This window comes from Amphibalanus amphitrite, unplaced genomic scaffold (assembly GCF_019059575.1).
Source record: "Amphibalanus amphitrite isolate SeventyFive unplaced genomic scaffold, NRLGWU_Aamphi_draft 002422F_arrow, whole genome shotgun sequence".
Classification (NCBI taxonomy): Eukaryota; Metazoa; Arthropoda; class Thecostraca; order Balanomorpha; family Balanidae; genus Amphibalanus; species Amphibalanus amphitrite.
Genome location: NW_024883863.1, coordinates 1 through 25,416, shown reverse-complemented (window position 1 = coordinate 25,416; position 25,416 = coordinate 1). Strand labels below are relative to the sequence as shown.

Here is a 25,416-nt window from a genome sequence, read left to right as displayed (position 1 = left end):
TTTATTTGCTAAGAAGAGATCAAATACATTTATACATCGAATACGAGTAACTTTTACGACAAAGTGGATGCCCAACTCTATTGCTGTTTGTGACATCTAGCGAGCAAATTAGATACTAGTAGTCCTGGTCGGACACCACGCAATTACAGTAAATAGAACCGGGGAGCGTGCGCTCGCGTCGATGGTGATGTGTGTGCATGTGTCGAAATTGAATTTAAAATGTCTAATCAGCGAGTGCAGGTGAGCCTTTGGATTCGTTTTGAAGCTGAAATATTGGTGAACAATTTGGTATTATTTTTCCTTATTTTACTGTTTGGGTTGCAGTGTTTGATGCCATTGTTTCTCGCTCCCTCGTCGGTTTTGGTCTCTGTCTCAGTCTCGGTCTCGGTCTGGCTTCATTGCTGTGGCGGGCGTTGGCATGAGTCGTTCACTTTTCGCTTGGCCTCGGCGAGAGATGCCGAGAGGGCTTATTTGGCTGGATCCCTTCCTCATATTTCTTGAATAGTATGATGCTCAAAATTAATTAATTGTTTCTAATTGATTTAATTTTTTAACATCAGAAAATGCAAATTTTCGTTTTTTTATTTCATCAAAAATGTATCTTATCGTTCATCCTTGGCACATTCATTTCATTTATCTTCCATGAACACTTAAATATTCCGTTACGAGTTATCGATCTACGTGCAAATTGCCCTGAACTCCGGCCATAATGATAAGTCGGGCGGGCATATACTGCCTTGGTCGGGCGCAAGCTTCAGTTCGTAGTTCGTACCCCTCCACTATCGTTTGAAGTGGATACTTTCAATCATTTTCTTGCTGGATTTTAAACTGCTCATACATGGTTTTTGTTGTAAGTTTACTGTAACGACAAAATATGTGAAGTTTTATCAATTATTAGCCCCATTTTCAACGTTTATACTCGGTGAACGTCTGAGCTTCCAACTTCACCAAGTTGTGCTCGTATGCCGAACGGTACTTTGAGTTTGGTCGTTTCGGGTCGAACGTTGACCTCGCATTCCGTCCGCCGATAGCCCTCCACTGTATCAACATTTCCCACCCTAGCCCCAGCCCCGACGTTACCCTCCCCGCTCCTGACGCCTCCCCTCCGTCCCCTTTCCCATTCCCTACCCCTATACCTCTCCCACCCCATTCCCATCCCCACCGTTCTTGTCTCCCCTCCCCTCCCTACGTTACCCGTCCCCCCGCTCCCCGCCGCCGCGCTCCCTCCCCTCCCCTCCCCTCCCCAGTCGGCGGCCGGCGACCTTCCGCCCGCCCCACTGACTCCCCCCCCCGCCCCGTTCGGCAGATGGTGGGCTCGTCGTGCGGCCAGCACGGCTCCTACACCTTCTACAAGGCGTTCAGCTTCGGCTGCGGCAGCGGCGGCCGGCGGCGCGTGCTGGCGCTGGGCGAGTTCTTTTTCGCGCGCCTTTGGCCGGCGGCGGCCGAGCATGTGGCGGTGGCAGAGCTGCTGGCCGTGTTCGACGACAGCGGCTGCGACGAGCGGCTCGCCTGTCTGCGGCTCTACTTCCTGCCCGAGCACACGCCCGACGGACGACTCGACTGCCACGGAGAGGTGGGTGACGGGCGAGCGCGAGCGCGAGACGGACACACGCCCGATCACCAACTGGTCACCGAGGGCCCGACCGACCTGACTCACACAATGGTCCCCTGAGTGTCCACAGGCTGACCTTGACCTTTGACCTTGACCTCTGACCTGGTCACTGACCCTCAGGCCTTGGATCTGACCCCCAGTGATCTTTGTCCTGACTCCTGACCTTGACCTAACCCTGATCCATGACCTTGACCTCCATGGGCCGTGACCTGACATGTGGCCCTAGCATTGACCTCATTGACCCTAGCATTGACCGTGACCCTAGCATTGACCTATTTATTTCGATGGTCGGCGACTGTAACAAAGACCGGCGGTATTTTGGCTTCTGGCAGCCGTGTCTTTGTTTGGGTTATAAGCGGATGGGCACCAGCTCGGGGTCGCTGACCGTTTATTCATTCTGGTTGATCTGTGACCGATCGTGTGGGATGAGTCGTTGGTCGCTGGTCGTTTGCCGTATGTCGTTTCATTTGATCGTCGGTCAATGGCCATGCGGTCAGCGACGATCATTGGTCATTTGCCGTCGGCGTTTGACCTTTGGTCGTTTGGCGTCGGTCCTTGTCTTTCGTCGGTCGTCGATCGTTTTCCAGCGGTCATTGACCGGTCATCGGTCACTGGTCTTTCGTCGATCGTTCGCCGTTGATCGTCGTTCGTTGGTCTTCCGTTGGCCGTCGGTCGTTGACCGTCGGTCTGTGATCTTTCGTTGCTCGCTCGTTGTTCGTTGTTCGTTGATGGTCGGTCGTGGCGTCATTGATCCGGTCGGCTCGGATGCCGTTCGCCTGAACTGATAGCGCCCGTTCCCAGCGGAGCCGACCGCTCGACCGACTGTCACCGGGCCCTGTTCTCCGAAACCGGCACTGGCATTAGGTACTGCTGACATACCTACCTTTTCATTAATGAGGCGTTACATTTTAGATGCATACCTACCTATATTTTTGTGTTTTTTATGCCATTGGTCCTTGTATTTATTTATCGAAATTACACCTCCTAACCGTGCTAATGGATAGACAGACCGATGTGACCAATAATATGTATGTATGTAAGGTATGTATGTATTTGTATGTATGTAATTCCATTCTCGGCATAATTCATCCACGTTTCTTTGTGAAATGCCTGCACTTTTTATCGATTATCTTGCTTAGTGCTTATAAATTAAAATGCCAGTCATATATTTTTTTTTGTATCGTTAAATGTTTTCCCTTATCATAAATGTTTTTCATTTTTAATTTAAAATAGCTCTACGTTTTCTTGTCGTTCTAAATTATGTAGCCGTCGTTTCAAAGCCGGGTCCTTTTTCAGCCCGAACGGTGCTGGGCGTAATATCGGGCGTGCCTTATGCGGTGCTGTTTGGCGGGTTCTTTATTTGGCGACTCCGCTCGGGTCTCGTTCTGGCTGAATAGTGAGGCTGTGTTGACCTATATTGGTACAGAACACTGTACGGCACTGTTAGTTTAAAAGCAGCCGTTTTTCCTTATTTTATTTATCTGTATCGACCGGTGCGCGCCGTCGGAGCCGAGCCGGTGCGAGTTTGGCCTGCCAAGTTACGCTGTACTCGGGCAGAGGACGGGAGGCAGGGAGAGAGGGTGAGGGGAGGCCGCCGCTGAGGCAATGAGGGCCGCGCGGCTCCCCAGCCGCTCTTGCTCTCATTGGAAAACGGCGGACACCATGGGCTTTTTGTTAGGGAGCTTAGGGCACAGAATGGCATCTTTGCTGCTATTTATGATGACATTAAAATGCTGTTTTTATAATTTGATTGAAATTGTTCTGTCACACACCAAAATATTTGGTGTCTTTCCCTTACAGCTTGCCTTCCAGAGCCCACTGCTGACCTGGCCTCACATAAAAATTAGCCCTTTTTACTCAGCAGCTTGCATGGCCTTCATTAGCTCGATCTTAGAAAACAATATATGATAAAAGCAGACAAGAACAAAATAAGAGATGAAGACTGCACCAATTTGTCAAGTGGCACTCCTTGTCACTGTCGCAACAATGACTTTTCATTGAAACTTTGGAGGTCAAATATGTTACTTGACGATGTCAGTGTCGGCGTCTGTGAGCAGTTTGTTGATGTCGGCAGCCAGTCTGCCAGTGTCTGTACAGTCTGTCCTGCCCGGCGTCAGGGGCCGGTCTGGGCGACTGCAGGCGGCTATCGATCCATCCCAAAGTGACTGCCCCGACCGGCGGGGTAGCTGCGCTCATTCAGCAGCTCATAACGCGCCACCACCTCTCAGAGACCGCTGGCCGCAATCTGAGCCACGGTGAGCAAATTAGTTGACTACTTGATTAAAAACAATAACTATTGATAGCTATTAGCAGGCGGCAAACCTAAGGCAGCTGGTGATTTGGTAGGTGTAGGTATGGTGTTGAAACTGTTGGTTTCCGCTGAATCATCTCTGATCTGACGGTGCCAGGAGGCGGGATGGTTGCCAATCGCCATCGAAATGCACTCTACCTGGATGACAGCCGGAAACTCGGGTACTGTATACCGTTTTTCTAGCCCGATGGATATGAGCTATTACCGGCAATCATGGTGATCGTATCCCTCCTCGGTCCTTGGTGATCGCTCCCTCCTCTCTCGCCATAGCCCTGCTCAGTGCATGCTAGTGTTCGCGCTAATGCGCTGAGAATGTGGTATTTTTGGGACGCCGAATCTGCGCAGCCGATTTCACGGTCAGGCTCAGCACCATAGATACGGATACGTGCGCAGCCATGACGTCCACTGCAGGCGCCCGTAGAGCTGCAGATGTCGAACCCGGGCTGCGGGGGTAGAGCTGCGGATTTCTCACTATGATCCCCCTCACCTCACCTCACCACTGAAAATCTTTCGCTGGTCCGTCACCAACGTGAGAAAAGAGGCACCACCGAGATTCGAACTCGGGATCTCCTGTTTACTAGACAGGCGCTTTAACCAACTAAGCCATGGCGCCGATGGGTAAACCGGCGAGCATCATTTGAACGGGATCGTCTCGTTTGATTTGTTACCTTATGAGTGGAGATCTTTTCTGTTGTTGATGTTCAATTTACTACTCTACTCACCAGATGCAACTAGCTATCTCCGCCGATGAGAACTGCGTGGTACTCCCCGGCCTCCGCTCTCTGCTCACAGAGCCGAGTTCTGGCCCTCCCTCCGACTGGTTTCAGCTTCGGCCGCCAGGTGGCAGTTCGGTCGGTGGGACCGCGGCCCGTGTTCTGAGTGCACGGGTCGGCTGCGGTCGACTCGACTGTACCGACTTTTTGTGACTCTGGGCTGGTGTGGCGGTGGGGACCGGAACCGGTGGTGGCGGGGTCGGGTGGACTCCCAGCCGGTCACAAAGGTCGCCAGGTCAGGTCGTGGGTCAATGTGAGGTCACACCCCGGCAGGTCAGGTGGGGTCAAACCTGGTAGTTGAGATTACACACGAGTCGAGCTGTTGATCGGTGAAACCTGGCAGCTCACCTGGGATCAGACCTGGCACGTCAGGTGGAATGAGACCTGAAATCTACTTACGTGAAACTTAAGGTACACATGATATTGGCTGAGGCAATAAACCTTAGACCAATAGCTACACGAACCAAGCCACGTGATGCTCAATTATAATGCCAAGCATTTCAAAGTTACAGATAGAGCCTTGCGTGAATTCGCGCAGCGTTTATTATTGGAACGGATGGGAAAGTCCCATGCCTTTTTAATGAAATCGATTTACTTTATCCACACTGTCGATCGTCGCGTGGCGTTTGCCATTATTTATTTTTGTTTTACTTTTTTGATGCAGCAGAATGGTCCTTGGTTTTTGTTTCGGCCGTGCCGCCGCCGCTGTATGTCGTGTGTCCGGTGGTTTTGCCGTTTTTCTCCGGTCCGTCCGCCGGTGCCCCGTTCGCCGGGGTTTTTCTCTATTCTCAGTGGTCCGTATTGATCGCACCACTGTGCGCCCGTCTCCTCAGACTATATTGCCTCTAACGCGCGGCGACCTCAATCGCTGAGGATGAGCAAACGTAATTAAGGCTATTTTATAGCAAATTTGACCATTTGCAATGCTAATAATTTTCCAAACTTACGTTATATGAATACTGGATGTATATCAAATTAACTTTGAGCAGGTACGGCATGACTCCGATATAAGTACCCACCCGACTGATCATTAATTGTATTCCCTAAGTCGATGCAAGTATCAAATTCCTAATGCGCTGAAGCACAGACTTCTCGCTGAAGCGATCGAAAAGCCAAGTTATGTTTCTTTGAATATCTACTCAACAGTCAACATGATATGTATAATTTGATCCGCACACAATTTTTGACTAGACAGTTAAAACGATTGACATCCACTAACTATATCGGTCATTGTTACACTTGCCTTCAGATAGGTACTTGGCTCTTTCATCTGTACCTATGAATCGGTTCAGTTAACCTCGAAAGCTGCGTTGAAATTGATGGATTTTGCGAGAATGTATGAACCCGTATGTGCAATCTTATCACAGTCCTCAGAATTGCTAGTTTCAGATACAGACCGGGCTTGTAGACTATGAACCCGGAACCGATCGATACTCAACACAGGGGCTGGAATAATGTGCCGCTGCATCAGAGGTGCAAAGTCCCTACAGTTAACGCCCGGCTTAGCTTAGGTCAATGTGGAATACCAAGCTTAATGTCAGGGTGGTTGGTGTAAGAAGCATCACCGTCATTAGTGCTAAAGAACCTAAAGGTCAAGGTTAAGTGGCTGCTTTTAACTTGGAAAGAGGCAGGCTTTATGTTGAGTGTTTTTCAAAGTTGACCTGTATTCCAAACTTACATGTGATCTAAAAATCTTTGCCGGTGCTTGTCGTCCAATAGTGCCTGTTCTAACATATTTTGTTTTAAATTGAATTCCTCTGCCTCCTTGACCGCGTCTGTCCCTGCAGACTGTACTGATGTTTAACATCAGTGACGTCAGTAGTGATTTGAGTGACGTCACTGATGATGTAAGGGTCGGCGTCAGCTGTCGGCCGGTCGCCGCCGGCTCTGACGGTGGCGCTGGGCCGATATTGTCAGAGGGTATCGATCGTTCAGTGTTGAGTAGGAGGGCCCCGTCAGGGGACAGGGGAGGGATGGAGGGGTAATATCGGTAATATTACACGGGGAGGGAAGGGGGACGGTAACGAGGATAACCTGGTCTGAGTGCAGTATTTTCTGGTTACCTATGTTTTTATGTTAAGTTAAGATATTACCTACTGCAGAAGCATTTCATGATATGCTAAGTTGCTGCTAAGCCTAGACATTCTCAGAAGCTCTTGAAGTCTCTGAACAGTTCAGAAAATAACATATTTTCTTGTTCTCGACAATGTCTATTGAAATTAATGGCACGTCTTTTAACCCGCGCCCCGCTGGGCTATTCAGCCATACGCGCCCTGCTGGGGGGGGGGGGGGCAGATTCTGCCCCCCCTGTCTAACTTCCGAACCGATGGTCGTAGAAAGACGGGGAAAACGGCAATCGAAAGCTCTCAACAAGGCGGATCTTAAGAGCCCAAATTTTTTTGCTTAAGTAGGTCAGAGGTCAGGTCAAGGTCAGGTCAAGGGTACAAAATGCAAGTTTCTACAGTATCGGCCTTGCACCGTAGTTGCCGAAGAATGGACTGAGACTGATTGCCCAAAACGTGTTCTTAGACTACCAAGACAATATTCGTTGCACACAATGTCATTCAAAGGTCAAGGTCAAGGTCAGGTCAGGTCAGGTCAGGTCACCAAAAACAAAATATAGAAAAGGGCATGTGCGACACATGTTTTATGGGTCATTTTACTCATGGAATTCAATAGGCACACTCAATAAGTGATATGGACCACCTCTGGATGAATTTCAGGTCGAGGTCAGGTCAAGGTCAGGTCAAGTGAGGTCAAATTTTGAAGTTGGTTGTTAAGGCCTAAAAAGGTGTCTATCCGATGCAGTTTTTCACGGCGAATCGAATGGTGCTATTTTTATTTCCGTACGAGGTCTAGAACTTCCAAAAAAATCATTTTTCAAAATTTTTGTGTGTCGTGACGTCATAAAATTTTGAATAACTCCCACATTTTTGAACCGATTCTTCTAAAAATTGGTATGTAGGTGCACATGGACCACTTCTTTGACATATATTCCGGTTTTTTTCGATAAACTCAAAATTTTGGATTTTATAAATATTTTCCCAAAAAAGTCAGTTTTTTGGAAAAATTTTGGCCAAAATCCAAAATTTTCAAAAAACCGAGATAGCCACTTGATAGACAAAGTAGAATCACGTATAACCTTTTTTGTTACGTCTTGATTCCTTTAAAAATGAAGAAGTTAGCGGCGTTTGAAATTTTGCCGTTTTTTAGGCGAAAATGGCGAACATGACGTCACTAAAACGTCAATTTCTCAAAAATTTTCCGACGGATTTCGCTCAAATTTTCAGGGAACGTGTCAAATTGATGTATGATAAGGTACTGAAAGTTTGACGTCGCTGGCGTAACGCGTTTAGAAGTTATTGGCGAAAAACGGGAGGGGGGGGCAGATTCTGCCCCCCCCCAGCGGGGCGCGGGTTAAAAACAGGTAAATAAAACCTTTTTTGCGGTGTTGGCTTCAGTTGCATGGTTCTATTCCTTCGTTACAAGTGAATGGTTTAACCTTTGTGCCCCCCTGTTGGATTTTTATCTGCCTCTATCCATATCTAATCTGTATTTGAACATCACTGAACTATCGCTGACCGGTCACACACGTATAGCAGCTATCAGATATCCAATATCAGATAGGCCGTATGGGGAGGGGAAGAGAGGTGTCCTGCTGGAGTAAAAGGTCAGAGGAGTGGCATCCAACTGGGGTAAGGTGGCCCCGCAGGCGGGCAGAGGAGTGATACAATAGTTCCCGCTGTACTGAGGTCACTCCCGAGTCCTAAGTGTCCCGGGGCTGGCATATGAGTGTTCCGGCGGAGTGAGGTCACCGAGTGCCCGGGGGCGGGGTCAGGGATCACTGCCCCGCTGTTTTGAGGTCGTCCCCTGAGTGCCTTGAATAGTGTCAGGGATGAGTTCTCCGGCTGTTTTGAGGCTGCCCCCTGAGTGCCCCAGGAGCCTCAGAAGTTTCCGCTGTTCTGAGGCCTCCCCCTGAGTGCCCGGGGCGTCAGAGAGCCTCCCACTGTTCGATCGATCCCGCCCGTACAACATGGCAGCACAGCAGCACCGGGTCGGGTCGGACGGTAGCACAGCAGCACCGGGTCTGACGGGTGAAGTGAATACAGGGCAACTCTCATTGAATGATAGTTTTTTATAGTTTTCATGCGGCATTAGTTATCATTTGTTATTTATTTGCTGGTAGCCGCTCGTTGCTGTTGTTGCTTTTTGCTGTTGTTTTAGGTTTGGTTTTGTTTACGGTCATTTTGTTATGCTGCACTATCAATTTTTCGTTTTTTCTTTGAAGAAGTCGTGAATTGAATTTCTTTGAGCGAGATGCAAGAAACTTTATGTGTACTTGCCACAGTACTAACATGAGAGCAATGCAAATATAATGGAACATTCATCACGGGATCAATGAAAGAATTAAAATCAAATGAGTTGTTTAATAATGCGTAAATGGCTTCTCAATCTACGGAGACGGAAGAGAATATCAGAAGGATTGTGATGCAGATGGAAAAGGTCCTAGGTAAAGGTAGGTATTGATTTTCATATTGAATGTGTAGCTGAAACGTGAAATCATGCATGTTTCCAGCCGGTGCCCCCTAGGCTGTTCACTCCCTCATGACAGGGCTGCCGCCTGGTGGCTTTGTTCCTCTCAGTTGGCCCGTCACCCCTGTCCGGGAGGTTGTAACCCCCGCCACTGCATGTGGTGTTCCCCTCCCTTTCTGCCAGGGGGGGGGGGGAGGGGCGGTCGGTGAGCAGCGGCCTTCAGAGGAGGCCGGCCGGCCGGCTGGCAGCGGGCCAGTCCGTCATCCCTGCCTGAATCCAACAGATTCTGTGTGGAAAGCTTCTTCTTGTGCCGATCCATGTGTTTCCGCGACCTATAACATACGTCATTTGACTCGTGACCCATGACCTGTGACCTTTGACTCGCTATCCCGACTCATGCAATTTGAAATCGTAACCTTTTATTCGTGACCTTTGTTGACCCGTGACATTTCGCTGGTGACCTTTTGCCGATGACCTTTGATCCGTGCCTCCCTTTGCCCTCTGACTATGGTGTTCCTCTATTCCGTCATCCTCTGACCACTCACCCTCTCAATTTCACCCTCTGCCATCGGACTCTCTGACCTCTCACCCCCTGACCTCTAACCTCTGACCACTCCGCAGGACGAGATCCTGGCGGTGGAGGAGCGGCTGACGGTGCGGCTGGAGGAGCTGGTGGACGTGGTGGTGCGCCCGCCGCGATGGACCGCCGGATGGTACGCCGGCGCCGCGCACGACCCCAGCGCGCCGCCGGCCACCTTCTGCTCCTCAGGAGCGGCCGCCGCCTCCGGCCGACTGCGGCTGGCAGACGTGGACAGGGCCAAACGGGAGATGGGTGAGACACAGAGCTAGACAGGGGACACAGGCACTAAAGGGTCACGCTGGGGGAGGGGGAGGGGTGTCAGGAGTCTAAGGGAGATGCAGGACTTGGCATGGAGTTACCTTGACCTTCCTCGAGCTGTACAGCTACAGCTGTACGTTGTAGAGCTGCTGCTAGAAGTCGGACAGAGACATGTGCGATTGGGTATAATTCTGTAAAGTTGCACGGAAACAGATAGCCTTTTTAAGAGCTGTGTGGAGCGGTGTTGTACTGTTGTTGGTCGGTGTGGAGGTACACAGTTCTCTGACGCTATGACCTGTCACCCTGACCATCTGGGTCTCAGTCTCGGCGCTATCGTTTCCGTTCGAGCGACTGACCTGACCTCTGCGTCACGTTCCAGCCCCAGTGACTGACCTGACCTCTGCGTCACGTTCCAGCCCCAGTGACTGACCTGACCTCTGTGTTTCGGCCCCTGTGCCAGTGACTGACCTGACCCTGCGACACGGCCCCTGTGCCAGTGACTGACCTGACCTCTGTGACACGGCCCTGTCCCGGTAACTGACCTGACCTCTGTGTCACGGTCCCTGTCCCGGTAACTGACCTGACCTCTGTGTTCGCTCCAGGTGACACGGTCGCTGCCGAGGAGCCATGTGCTCTGATACTCAGCTACGACCAGTACTGCCGCGCCAGGGGAGTCATGAAGAGGTACGCAGTACGCACCAGACTGTCTGATTTAACATTTCTCCAGTGGTAGCTATCGATAAAATATCAGCTTGCCTTCTAGGCAGTATCTGGGTTGCAACGTTGTTTGTCTGGGTTTCTAGCAGATCGGAGTGTAGCCGTCCCCATGCACAGGCTCCCAGGCGTGCACTGACATCTATTCTGAGTATATATCTAACCCTGTCCACAGGCTGGAATCGGTCAGTCCCCAGGTGTACCGTTACACCCGTCTGAGTGTACATCTACCCCTGTCCACAGGCTGGAGTCGGTCAGTCCCCAGGTGTACCGTTACACCCGTCTGAGTGTACATCTACCCCTGTCCACAGGCTGGAGTCGGTGAGTCCCCAGGTGTACCGTCACGCCCTGGTGCGGGCGCTGGGCGGTCTCCAGATCCCCAGCAGGAATACACGCCTGCTCTACTGCCGAGACCAGTTCGAATATCCCGAGCTCGACTGTCACGAGATCTTCTGCAACCACCTCGGTGAGAGACACCAAAGAGCGCCGCCCACTGACGCGGCTTTTCGACGCCCAACGCCGTTTGGGTGTTTGCTTATTTTTGTTTAATGTATGGGCGAATCCTCCTGCCTATAGCATGTTGGCCTCCGGGAGATTGTTCTTTGTTTGACGGGTTCACGGTAACGTTAGCTGCAATGTGAGAGACGCCGTGTCCTTGCTGGTCTCATGACCCATTGTCTGACGCTATGTACCTTTGCAGCGCCAAAGATGAAGGGCCGCACCAAGAAGAAGGCCCGCAGTGAGGACTCGCCGCCCAGTTCCGAATCTACCTCCGATACCGACAACGGGCTGCCGTACCGGCTGGCGCCGGCTCAGGTCAGACTTTGCGGGGAAGCGGTCGGGGTGCCCGGCTCAGGTCAGACTTTGCGGGGAAGCGGTCGGGGTGCCCGGCTCAGGTCAGACTTTGCGGGGCAGCGGTCGGGGTGCCCGGCTCATATATTCATATATTCACTTCAGCAGACACTCCACAACAGAGTGGCTATTACGTGTCCATTGTCAATCAATAAAACGGTTGGGAGAGTCAAAATGGTACAAGGTAGAACATAACAATCGTCTGGCTCAGCAACACACTCACACCCACACATACACACACCAGTAACACCAAACCCACGCACACTCACTCCGAATAAAATATACGTTTTGCAGCCTGCTTAAAAGCTGATGGCTCGAGCCGTGTCACATCATTAGGTAGAGAGTTTAAAAGCGATGCAGCTCGGTAGGCAAAACCTCGCCGCCCGGCCGCTGTTCTGGTGGCTGGCGGACGCAGGTCCCCGTCCTGTCTGGTAGAACGATCACACTGTCGTGCATCAGCGAATGAAACGAACAGTGAGGCGAGCTCCTCGGGATCCGCCAGGGCACGCACCCTGTGTGCCACAATCGCAGTCTGCGCGTCACACATCTGGCGCGGTGTGTGCAGGCCCAGGTCGCCCCGCGCGCGAGACACATGGTCGTATCTGCGGAGACCGGCTACTACTCTGGTGGCAAAATTCACAACCTTTAAAGGTAGTGTGCCAGCTTTCTTGGACCGTATGGAGTTAATGGCCCAGATAAGGAGAACCGGATTTTTAGAACTCATCCATACCTTCAAAACTCATGGAAACGTCTTAAATTCTTCAAATTTTGAGTACCCCAGTGCGAAATTCGCCCCGACGGGTTGTCGGTCGTACCCCAACCACATTTCACACCACTATGAACAATAAATGCACACACTGAAATCGCTATTACCGATATGCTCATCCAATCAAGTTTCGGTAAACCCGTTCATCATCATCTCCTGCGGTTTCGAACACGCCTGTTAGGTGGCTTCTGATGCTCGTGGAGGTCGGAATTTCCAAATACGCGTGGTGCGTCGGGCCGCGCGCTCTGCGTGTTTCGGCCAAGAAAAATGCGTCAGCTGATCATTGTCATTTCTGCCACTTGCGTGTGGTGAAATGGGGTCATAACTTATAAGACGGCTTTTTCATATCAATTATTTTACATAAAATCATATTTCAAACCATAAATAATGTTCGACAGCCAAATAAAAGAAACAATACCAATACGGGCTTACAGTTTAAGGCTCGACATTGTGTTGTCTACGATTAGACAGCTGATAACTCATTCCCGTACGTCGTATGGTCGTAACACTATAATGACCTTTGCTTATTGTCACAAGTGCGCCGCATTCGCGATTGTTGCCCGACGCCTGTTTGCAGGTGAGCCCACTACAGTTGTTATACATATCTAAAAACCGAAAAACTTTTAGGCGAAAAAGGCACTATTCCAGGCCCATTTTTGATTTTTTTTTTTGCGATATTATGTAAAAACAGAAGCTTCTTATCCTAGGAAAAATAAAATGGGAAATCATTCAAAGGTGGCACACTACCTTTAACAGTCTTAAGTCGTTAGCCGCGGAGCCGTTCCCGTACACAGACAGACAATATCTCACGCGCGAGACGACCAGGCCCTGCACGATTGTAAGAAGCGCCCGCCGCGGGAGGAGGCGCCTCAGGTGGCGGAGACCGATCAGGAGGCCGACACATCTGCGTACCACGTCATTGACATGGGCATCCCACGTAAGGTGGCGGTCAAAAATGACCCCCAGGTTTTTAACATGTGGGCTCTCCTGAACGGTCCCGCCACCGACCCGTACGCTGACAGGAGGGAGATCTCTGGTACTCTGTCGGGTGCCAAGGAGGAGGATTTCCGTTTTGGATGTGTTGAGTTTAAGTCCGTGGGCATGGAACCACGATGCCAAGGAGGTGAGAGTAGACTCCATGCGTTGGATAAGGTTAGGAAGGTTTTGTTTGGTATCGGAGATAAGGATTTGGGTATCGTCAGCGTACTGGGTCACATGAGCGCCCGGCGCGTGCAGACTGAGGTCGTTGGCGAAAATGGTGAATAACAGAGGACCGAGGGCTGATCCTTGGAAGACACCAATGGTGTTAGGAAGGGGCTTCGAAACCACTCTGCCACCGGAAGGAGAAGAGATGCAGACAGACTGAGTATGACCGGTAAGGTAGGAGGAAAACCAGGTCGGGTGGATACCATAGAGCTGGAGCTTGGAAATTAGCAGTGAGTGCGGAATGACGTCAAAGCATTTAGTACCTATTTACTGAGGTCCAGAAGGCAGAGGAGGGAGATGAGACCACGGTCCGTGTTGGAAAAAGTGCGGTTGGTTACAGAGAGCAGAGCGGTTTCGGTGGAATGGAGAGAACGGAAACCGTGTTGGGATGAGGAAAGGAGGTGATTGTCACACATGTAGGCGGAAAGTTGTCGGTGCACTAGGCGCTCGACAACTTTGGCTATGGTGGGGACGATCGAAATAGGACGGTAGTTGGAGATCAGATCATGATCACCGGACTTGAAAATGGGATGGACAAGGGAGTGCTTCCAAGAATCGGGATAGTCACAGGTGGAAAGGCTCAGGTCAGACTTTGCGGGGCAGCGGTCGGGGTGCCCGGCTCAGGTCAGAGAGGCTGGAGAGACTAATCGGCTCAGGTCAGACTGTTAGAAACTTCTGGCCGGTTCAGGTCAGAATGCTCCTAAGAGACATAAGGGCTTTGGTCACATTGCTTGCAGGAGCTGCGCCTCTCTCGCTGTGTTCAGGTACGTCTGTCTGTCCACCGTCCCCCCTATGATAACCGCTGACACCCGCCGCCCTCTGACCTCCCTCCCCGTCCCCAGGTGCGGCTGCCTGTGGGGGTGGCCGGTCGCGGCCCGGGCCGACCGACGCTGATGCGCGGCCTCACGCCCAACCCCAAGCCGCTGTACCAGCTGAAGTCGTACCGCTGGGGCGAGAAGGAGTTCCTGCAGCGACTGGGACAGGTGCTCCGGCAGGGCGGACACACGCCGAACCTGGGCCGGCTGCCCAACCTCGGACTCCAGAATGGTCAGTAGCTGCTGGGACGAGGTGGCTAGCTTACCACGTTTTCGAAGCACTTTAGAAGATTTACTGTGAAAATTTGGAACTATTCACCAGGGATAACTTGGGACGCGTAAAACGTGCCAAAACGTAAAACCTGTAATACGTCGGGGCCACAGTATAGGACTCAGCATAGACACTGCATTCCGTATCATCTGTTGTTCAGTTCACAGTAATTCTCCTTAATTCTGAGACCTGAAGCTCTGGGCTCTATGGCCGCTCTGATCCCCACCCCTCTCCGTCCGGCAGTGAACCTGTACCAGTTTTACCGGCGCGTTCAGGAGCTCGGTGGCTACCAGTCTGTGTGCTCGGTGCGCCTCTGGAAGCGGATCTATCAGGAGCTGGGTGGAAATCCTCAGAACGCCACCGGCGTCACCCACTGCAGGCGGCTGTTTGAGAGGTGCGTGTCTGCACCGCCGCTGCACGTGTGTAGTTGTTTGGGGAATATGACTGAAGCTGCTACAGACCGCTGTCGAAGAATTGTGTGTCTACTCCGTACTGCTATTACAGCTGTTTGAGGGATCAGTGTCTGCAGTGATGCAGTCAGACCCTCCACTGCCCGTACTGACGACTGTCTGTAGCCGTATCTCTTTCGTCTCTGTGGTGACTGAGTTTGCTGCACGTGCTGCCCTCTTCTAACCACTCTCTCCCTCCGTCTGCTCCCTCCCGCAGGCTGCTGCTGCCGTTCGAGCGCTACGACCGCGGCCAGACACTGCCCCTGCCGCCGCGGGCCGACCCGGGACACATCCTGGACGGCGCGCCGCCGGCGCTGACCCGCCGGCCGCAGCAGCGGCGCACCTACTCGTCCGCGGAGGCGGCTCGGCGGCCGGCCACCAGCGCGCTGGGCGCGGCCATGCTCTCGGCGCTGGCCGAGTCGCGGCCCTCCATCACCATCACGCCGCTGCCGCCGTCGGCGCCGGCGCAGCCCGTGCCGTCCGAGCCCAGCTCACCGGACATCGAGGTGATCGACCTGACGTCTGGCGAGGAGGGGGCGCCGGCCGCGCCGCTGCTCAAACCCACCCGGATCGGCTCCATCACCATCACACCGGTGGGCAAGGCGGCGCCGGCGGCGGCGGCGGCCCCGCTGAGCTCCGTGGAGCAGCTGATGGCACTGCACATGGCCAGCACCTCCCTGCCGCCGCAGATGCTCCAGTACATGGCCGGGCTGCCGGCGGGCGGCGGCGGCGGCGGCGGCGGCGGGGGGAAGACGGCGGGCCTGGAGCAGCTGCAGCGTGCCCAGCAGCAAGTGGCGCTGCAGAGCCTCATGGCGCAACGCATGTCCATGATGCCCAGTATGCCGGGAATGAGCAGGGAACAGGCGCAGGCCAATGTGGAGGCGTACCGCAGGATGCTTCAGAGCAACTTCAACAAGTCGTGAGGCCGGCGCCCCTAGCGGCGGGCGGTGGAACGATTAGTGTCGGCCGCCGCCGGCCCTGTCGCTGTGGTCGCACTCGGCCCGCGGCTGCTCGATTCAGTACGAGCGGAGCCGGCGGCTGGTGTGACCCGACTCAGCGGCCGTGCGGGCAGCTGAAATACTCCGACATCCTGCTCAGCCAGCGATGTAACACATTCAGGACTCGTCAGCGCTGAGGCCGACGTGAAACAAGTACAAAGGTGTGGACCTGTGACCAGATTACCACAGGCGTGGACCTGTGACCAGATTACCACAGGTGTGGACCTGTGACCACCGACCCGCGGTGGGCCGGTCCGGGTCCGCGGCGGGCGGTCCCATGGGGTCCAACCCCGGCCGCCCGGTCTCCGCCGCCGTCTGAGACTCCGTGGGACTCTGGGTGAGTGTTCTGTCGCCGGGCGCAGTGCTGCGATGGTGTGATGTGTGCCGTGTGAGGTCTGCCTCTCGGGGAGGGTTTGTGGAGGGCTGGGTCGCCGCGGACCACTCTCTGAGGGCGCTGGTGGGTGCGGTGGAGCGGAGTTTAGAAAGTGGTGGGGTCCAGGGGTAAATGCGGCACAGGGACCGTGTGGCTACTCATGTAGGAGGAGCGCCCGGCGGTGGAAGTTGGGTGAATTATGGAAATGGCGCGTGGATGACTGGAGGTGCGTTGAGGACTGTTACAGGGGACTGGCTCGAACGTGGATATCTGACGACCCCTGTCGTGTCCCGCTATTTAGAGGCTACAGCGACTGTCTAGGAAACTACCGCTCCAGTGCAGTGGCAGCTTGGTCACTGAATATCAGAGGAGCGGCTCTGGCTGCCTCGGGGCCGGCGTGGCACCCAACGTAGTCCGCTACCCGCCAGCAGCGCCAACTCAGGCCAGTCGTTATGTTTTGTTACTCGCCCCACTGGCCCGATGTTTGGCGCGATACCGCTCGGGCGAACGAACAAACCTCGGCGCATTTGTATGACATGTTTAGTTTAGTTTAGTGGTATGCCATTCCGAATCTGCCATGAAACGAGAGTGAAAGCAAGTGGTTCAGCGAGTGAGAGCGAGTGATTGAGTGACTAGTGAGTGACTGAGTGAGGGGCGGCACGAGCCCATAACTATCACGAGTCCAGAGTTGAGTCGCCTCCGTATCCTCAGTTATGCCGGCCGTGTGTCCGGGATCCTGCCTGTGTCCGGGATCCTGCATGTGTCCGGGATCCTGCCTGTTTCCGGATGTGTCCGGACTCTGTCGGTCCTGTGTCCGAGTTTTGTTTGTGTCCGGAGCAGCGGCGAGCGGCCGGCCGCAGCGGTGTGGATCATCTGAGCGCTCATCACATCCTGGGGTCGTCTTTCATCCTCACGCTCGCAGCCCGGTCGGAGTCTTGTACAAAATACAGAGAAATGAACTCCAGCGGGACTGTACTCACGCGTACAGCGCCGGCAAACGGTGGACGGGCAGCGGGAGTGGTGCTCTTATTGGGGAGACCGTCACCACTCCGAACATCGGAGATCGTCAGTCGACCTTTGTACGATACGTGCCTTCCGTTCTGGAACACTTGGGTATGAATGTGTCTACGTGCCTTCCGTTCTGGAACACTTGGGTATGCCCTTAGCGTCATTGTAGACTTTTGATCCACATCTGGGAAATTGTTATTCGGGAAACTCTCCTCGCAAAGATTAAAGCTCCAAAAAACGAACAAACGTCCGTTTGAAGTTGCTAATAGTGTATTGTTGACTACTGAATGCACCGTTCCGCGGTAGCCGAGGCCAGGCAGCAGCTGTTTGTGTACACACTGGTCATTGGACGTTGCTCTTTGACGTTGAGACATGGCTCTGCCGTGCGAGATAGGATGGTAGGCTTCCTCATCACTACTCGGCGAGTAATGGTAGGAATGCTGGGGACGGGGTATAACAACATGAACATAAAAATCTGATGCTTCAGAAAGAGGCGTCGTGAAAACTAAGGAAACATATTATTAGGCATAGTGATGAACAGTTCCGTACAGGCTCCTCAGTGTCCTGTTCACCGTCAAAGAAATGAGAAGTAATGCGTTGCAGCATCCCACAAGCGTAACACGCAGATATACCTATTTATTGTATTGTATTGTATTGTATTGTATTTACATTTAAGAGCGATCCACACATGGGTGTAGGAGCGCCAAAAATATTGGTGAAGGATGCCACCTGAGCCTTATGAAAAGGGACAGGACCGTGCCAACCAACACGCACAGTGCAAGCGGGGGGGGGGGGGGGGGAGCGAATTTCGCCAACCCCTTGTTTTTCGCAGATATCATCCCATTAACGTCAAATTTTCAATGCCTGCCTAAAATTGAATTGCGCATCTTGCCATGACAGCAAGATGTAAATCAGGGCCTCGGCTAAGGAATTTTGACTACTGGGGCAAATGGTCAAAGTGTGTTAACCCGCGCCCTGCTGGGAGGGGGGGGGGGAGGTTTTTGAACACCCCCCCTGCGGTTTTTCGCGGATATCTGAAAAACGGCGGCACCTTATCATCTATCAATTTTATACATTTTGTGAAAATTTCAGACCAGGGTCCTTCAAGGTCAGGTCACCAGGTCGCTACAAGTGACCTCACCGCATAAACACATCATAAAATGTTTCAATGTATGCCATAGCTACACCAAGTGACGGATCGCTTTGAAGCTTTCAGCAATTGATAAGTGCAACAGTATGTACAAAATTCGGAATTTTCATATCGGTGACCTAAGGTCGGGTCAATTTTGCGACCTAAGTCAATGGGAGAAAATTCAAAACCGTCTTTTTCGGACGAAAGTCATTCTAAACACTGTCAAAAACTATATTACAGGTAACTTTGACACACTGAACATGAAAACGGCACCCGTGACCCCTGTTTATGCCCCTAAGGTCATCTCAGGTCACGAATGGTATCTAACAGTTTTTTGCGACTAACTTTTGAAAGAGGCATGCTAGAGCGATGAAAACGCCTTATATATGTTCAGCTCTACGATACAGATCCACTAATTACGAGCGAGCGAGCGCAGCGAGCGAAGCGAAGTCTTTTCAATATAACGGAAAAATCTCAGTATGAGCGGCCCGGCCCGGCCCGGCCTGTAACGCTTTTGAGAGGCTTATATCTCAGCAACCGCTGGACCGAATGGCCTGCGGTCTTTTTTGCTGGGTAGCCCCATCCCTTCTACCCCGTAATTGACTACTTTTGATACATCTCAGTGACCGCCGTGGCACGTGCCACGTGAAAAGTCAAGGGTGTTCAAGCAGTTTTGCAAAAGTAATGATTTTGAGAGGCCCATATCTCAGCAGCGGCTTGAGCGATTGTCTTGCGGTCATTTTTATAGGGTAGCTGCATCCCTTCTACCAAATGTCGGATACTCTTCATCTATGTGAGTGACCCCCCCCCCCCTGCACGTGCAAAATACAACAATAAGAGGTGCCAAATTTGTTCCCATTTCAGTAACTCGGTAATTACTGGGGCGATTTCGCTGAAACTTGGCATACAGGTAGGCACCCACCAGGCAATGCATTCCTATGTGTTGCGGTTAGGGTGCTACTGCACGTGCGCAGGTGCAGGGGGCGTTTCCAGATCTCGAGAACGGCTGGGCCGATTGCGCTCAAATTTGGTACACGGCTGGGGACCGGTTAGTAGGGTGCCGTGCAAAAGTCATTTTGGACCCCGTTTGCACGTGCGCACGTGCAGAATGCCGCTTCCAGATGTCAGGAACGGCTGGGCCGATTGCGTTCAAATTTGGTACACCGCTAGTATGCAACATGACAATGTCCGGTCAAATCATGACCTTGACCAGAGGCAAAATTTTTAAGTTGAACTTTCAATGTCAAATTATAGTTCATTCGATGCGTCTTGACAAGAGGAACACGATGTCGGTAAAAGAAAGCTCGGGCAAGGCTTGAGTCAAAAGTTATTGCAGAAAAACTGTTCCGGAAAAATCGTCTATTTTGGCAGTTTTTGCCCCCTGCACGCAGAACCGTTGACGTTAGGTCAAATCTGAGAGATTACTCAGAAAGGGCGTTAATAGGGCTATCGAATGCGCTTTTCCGCGGAGCTGTAGCTCTATTGGTTCCCGAGGTATGCGTTGGCTTCTTGGAAATTGTCGACATTCGACCTGGAAATCGGCGAAATTTTGCCTTCAATGACCTCTGGTGACCTGACCTTTGACCTGACCAAAAAAGTGACCGAAGTGATTTCGTCATTATTTTTGGTGCTCTTTAAAACGCCGCCTTCCGCGTATCGCTACGTGGCCCAGGAGCCGAGTTAGGAGGGGGGGGGGGGGTTTCAAACCCCCCCCCCCCAGCAGGGCGTGGAAATCCAGGACCCCCAGCAGGGCGCGGGTTAAAAAACAGACATTTCATCAACCGTCGAATCCAGTAGTTCTAAGCATAGGTAGGTGAAGACCCTCACTTGCATTGTCCAAGATTGGTGAAGGATCCTTCACCAATCTGAAACTTTGGTGAAAGGTATCCTTCACCAAAGAGATACGTTGCTACACCTATGGATCCACAATCAACATGCGTGGCGATTACTGCTCAGAATCCGTATCCGCGGTTACTAATCTAATCATTCATTCATAACATTTGCACATTCACTCACGTCAAAACACGGACAAAACAGAACAAAACACATTCAGGAGAGCCTCGTCCCTCTTACCCACCCCCATACTGTTGGTCAGCGACGTGCTGATTCACCGTTCACGATCGCGGCTTTAACAGAGCGGGCAAAGCGGGCGGGAGGCAACTGTGACAGGTGAGGTGGTAGGCTGTTTAGCAGAGCTGCAGCTCGATAGCCGAACCGCCGCTTGCCTGTTTCCAGGCGCGGACGCGGAAGATGGAAGAGGTAATCTTGTCTGGATTGACGCTCGCGGATAGCGCTGTTAGTAACGAACAGGGCTGCTAGCTCCTCGGGTTCTCGACACTGTATGGCTTTGTGTGCGATGACAAGGGTTTGGTAATCGGCCATACCGCGCGGGGATAACCAGCCGAGTTTTGTTCGCAGGTCAGAGACATGGTCAAATTTACGTCGGCCGAAAATAACTCTAGCGGCGAAGTTAAGGATTTTTTGGAGTCGATCAAAATTTTTTTGGGACCCATTACCATAAACTGACAGACAGTACCGGATACGCGATACTACGAGTGCCGTCACGAGCATTCTAATGATGCCATCTGGGAGACAGTGGCGCGCGTGTGAGAGACCAATCAACAGACCCGTACACCGGCGGCAGAGTTCGGAGATGTGAGCGTCCCATGACAGAGTGCAGTCGAAAGTGACGCCAAGGTTCCCCACCTGTGCGCACGGTTGCAACGCTGCGTCGCGGAATGATACTCTAAAGTCTGGTAATTTGCGTAGATTTTGACGACTGCCAAATACAATGAGCTGTGTTTTACTTGCATTCACTTTGAGGGCGTTAGCGCAGAACCAATCGTTAAGTGACGCGAGCGAATCTTCCATGCGTGAGATGAGAGCTTCGAGGTGCCGAGCTGGACCACTAACCAATACTTGTGTGTCATCGGCATACTGAAACACATCCGCGTCGCCGGCGTATAGTGATAAGTTGTTAGAGAAAATGGTGAAAAGAAGCGGTCCTAACGCAGAACCCTGGAAGACACCCATGGTATTCGAGAGAGGTCGAGACAGTACTCTACGCCCGGATCCATCTTTCAATGACACGCTCTGAGTGTGCCCATGAAGATAGGCGGCGAACCAGGAAATTTCGATGCCGTGCAACATCAGTTTTTGCATCAGAAGAGCATGGTCGATCACGTCAAAACATTTACTGAGATCGAGAAGGCACAGCATTGTCAGATCCCCTCTATCGGTGGCGGCCAGAATGTGTTCAGTGACGGACAGCAACGCGGTTTCCGTGGAGTGCCGAGGGCGGAAGCCGTGCTGTGAGGATGCCAGAAGGTAATTATGAGAGAGATAGGCGTAGAGCTGCTGATGGACAATGCGTTCAACTACTTTCATGACTACAGGAACCAGGGATATGGGTCGAAAGTTTGCGGGGTCTGAAGGGTTACCGGACTTGAACAGTGGATGAACTATGGAATGTTTCCATGAGTCGGGGATATCAGATAGGATTAAGCAGGTGTTAATAATATGCAAGATGACACCACCAATAGCGGGAAATCCGACTTTCAGCATGCGGACGCAGACGTTGTCGGAGCCGCAAGCACTCGAGCTACGCATGTTGAAAATAATCTGCTCGAGCTCCCCCAGTGATATCTCACGAAGTTGAAAACCGCATGCGCCAACACGGGTGAGACGCACATCCAGATCGGTGGGAGCGTTTTGGACTCGGATCTCGTCAGCGACACGAGGACCGACAGATACAAAAAAAGAATTTAAATCATCAGCAGATAGATCGGGTTGGACATCAGGACCGTCCTTCTTCGCGGCTACCACTGACCTGATGCATTGCCAAACTTTGTTAGGGCCCCGCTCCCCAATTTCCCTCCGCAGCTCTACTCGCCGGTCTCGACGCACTGCAGCCCGGACTGAGCGGTTAAAGGGACCCTCCCACCTTCAAAAAAGTTAATGAATTGGCATGAAAGTGATGTCACTCGGTTCAGAAAGAGTAAAAACGAATATCTACCAAATTTCATCGAAAAATTTTCACCGGTTTTCAAGATATTAGACTTTTACTTTTGTTTACTTTTTGGGATCTCCGCTGTTCCTAGCGACTTTATTTGAAAGTGCGGCATTTGTTGCGCGCAAAGCAGCATATACCACCGCGTGCTACTAAACGTTTTAGTCAAACATTTAACGGACGTTCGAAAGCCTGATGACGTCATCAGATTCCCGTAATGGTTAAGAGATAGGGACCACGCTGGTCCCACCCTGCAAGTAAAGGGAAGAAATTTCTTGAACACAATAAAGCTGCGGGGGTTGCGACCAGGATAAATGGTGGTTTCTGAGCCTGGCCGCAAACTTGGCTATCTCAACTCAAAACTAATGTTAAGGTGGGAGGGTCCCTTTAAGGTCTCTATACTCGCTCGAGTTGCGGCCTAGATGGCGAAGCGCAGCGCGACGTTGAGACATGAGGTTACGGGTGGCGGCGGAGACGGGAGGAGCGGTCGGGTTACGGATAGACACACGCTTAATTGGGACATGGGCATCAAAAACAGGTACGAAAAATGACAAGAAAACATTCCACTTGTCGCTGACGATTTCGGCAGAGAAAACATAATCCCAGTCGACATCGAGTAGGTCTTGATACAGTGCAGGGTGATCTAGGCGCTTAAAAGAACGAGATGAGATAACAGTGGGCTTTTGACGCATTTTCGGCACATTGAGAATGACATCAATGAATTTGTGGGGACTGAAGTGACAATAATCAACACGGGTGTCGCACACGAGTTCACGGTTGTTAACGATACATACATCCAAGAGAGAGCCGGAGGTGAAAGTACAAGTTGTTACTAATTGATCTAACGAGTAATTCGATAGGAAGCTGCTTAGGTGTTGACTAGCGCGGAAATTGGGCTCCTTCAGTAAATCACAGTTGAGGTCGCCGCAGATAACGAGCGGAACACTGGGGTAATCGATGAGGATCCGCTGCAGCTGGGCCTCGAGGTCCGTGAAATCGGCGAGCAGGGCTGCCTCAGAGTGTCGGGGTGGCCGATACAGGGAGCAGATGATTAGCTGCCGGCCCTGGTCCAGCTTGAGCAGCGCCCACTGCGACTCCAGCTTGCTCTCGGAGCACCCGCTGCCCGGGATCTTCAGTGTCGTTGATCTTAAGCTGTTTTTAGTGATGATGGCGACACCGCCATAACCGCTGCCATCTGGACGGTCCACGCGACTGAGCGAGTAGCCAGGAATGACGAGGAGGCGTTTCGGGGTAGACGGACGTAGCCAGGTCTCGGAAAGTAGCATTACGTCGTAGCCGCGACGATCGAGTTCGCACGTCAGCTCTTGAAGTTTGGGTTTGATACTCTGGATGTTTAGGGCGCCGATTAGTAATTTAGGCGGGTCGGTCGGCCGACTGGACTGGAGAGTCCTGCGTGCGGGCCGGGGTCCACGTGCCGCTTCCGCTGGGCTGAGGGGGCGTGACCGATTATGACGGCGGATGAGATGGGCGGGAAGACTGCGCCGGATAGTCTCGGCTACTTCCCATGTGGTGTCGTTGCTTAGTCGGTCACGCACCGCCATCAGCTGTGCCAGGTCGTATGCACATCTGGCAGATGCCGCACTTATTGGCTGGAATTGTAACTAGAACTAGAGGTCGTGCGGCACAGCATCCCACGGCGTAACACGCAGAGATATCTATTGGCTGTAATCGTAATTAGAAGCCATGCGGCACAGCATCACGCAGGCGCAACACCCAGAGACATCTACTGGCTGTAATCGTAACTAGACGCAATGCGGCACAGCATCACGCAGGCGCAACACGCAGAGACATCTATTGGCTGTAGTTGCAACTAGAAGCAATGCGGCACAGCATCACACAGGCGTTATTGGTGCTAGGGATAACTAGCGTCGCTAGCGGCAAACGAGCTGTGCTTTTGCGGACCACTATCGCTCGATCGCAGAACTAGGTATGGTATGATCACGTTACTACTGTGATAGCTGAACATGGAGGAACTTTTGATTAATAGGAGAGGTTTCTTAGCACACCGTCGACATCGGTTATTACTTATTTCTATATTTTTTTTTCTCCTGAATATAATACTAAGGTAAAATGAGCCAAAAGGCTTATAAGCATTCTTCTGCGTCGAAACAGCGGCCTATTTGAATAGTTAATGGGGTTTATGAGAGTCACACTCACGTCTCTACTATCGTATATAAAATCCCCTCTAAAAGGTATGGCTCTCAGTAGCTGCAATATACATAATACATACCTGAGCCGTTCTATTTTGATTTCTTTCAGTACCTACCCGGTTCGGTCTCAGTAGCTCCGTTCCTCACTCCCCGCCGCCGATCCATAGGTTGTTTTCCATTTGCCGGCGAACGGCGAGCGTATCGTATCTCTCCTCGAGCATGCGACCCCCCGATACGAGGGCTTTCGACGGCGCCTGAGGTAGCCATCCGGCCCCGCGACGAGCTGGCTCCTCGGGCCAATGTGGATCAGTTGGTGTCGGGAGTTTGTCCACGGTCTAACTTTGGCCACCACTTGACCCGGCGGCCGGTTGTGGCCCCATCTGCGCAGGAATGTGGCAGGATGAGGACGGCCAATGGCGGGGCGGACAGCCCGAATAGAGGAGAGAGGCAGGAGATTAACAGAGGGACTGAGAGAGAGAGAGAGAGAGAGAGAGGGAGAGAGAGAGGAGGGGAGAGAGAGGGAGAGAGAGAGGGGAGAGAGAGAGAGAGAGAGAGAGAGAGAGAGAGAGAGAGAGAGAGACAAGA

At 52.0% G+C, this 25,416-nt stretch overlaps 1 protein-coding gene and 1 non-coding gene across 2 annotated transcripts; one reads left to right on the top strand and one right to left on the bottom strand.

Annotated features, from left to right (window-relative positions):
• Positions 1–16: 16 nt before the first annotated feature.
• Positions 17–17,473, top strand: LOC122376957 (AT-rich interactive domain-containing protein 5B-like). The gene is made up of 9 exons (XM_043356932.1): positions 17–240; positions 1,307–1,573; positions 9,851–10,061; positions 10,670–10,751; positions 11,093–11,247; positions 11,482–11,597; positions 14,448–14,652; positions 14,935–15,085; positions 15,358–17,473. Exons 1-9 carry the CDS (start codon positions 220–222, stop codon positions 16,061–16,063), a joined length of 1,914 nt encoding a protein of 637 aa, XP_043212867.1. The 5' UTR covers positions 17–219; the 3' UTR covers positions 16,064–17,473.
• Positions 4,463–4,536, bottom strand: Trnat-agu. Its single transcript has one exon. It is a non-coding gene; the product is annotated as a tRNA-Thr (tRNA).
• Positions 17,474–25,416: the final 7,943 nt, after the last annotated feature.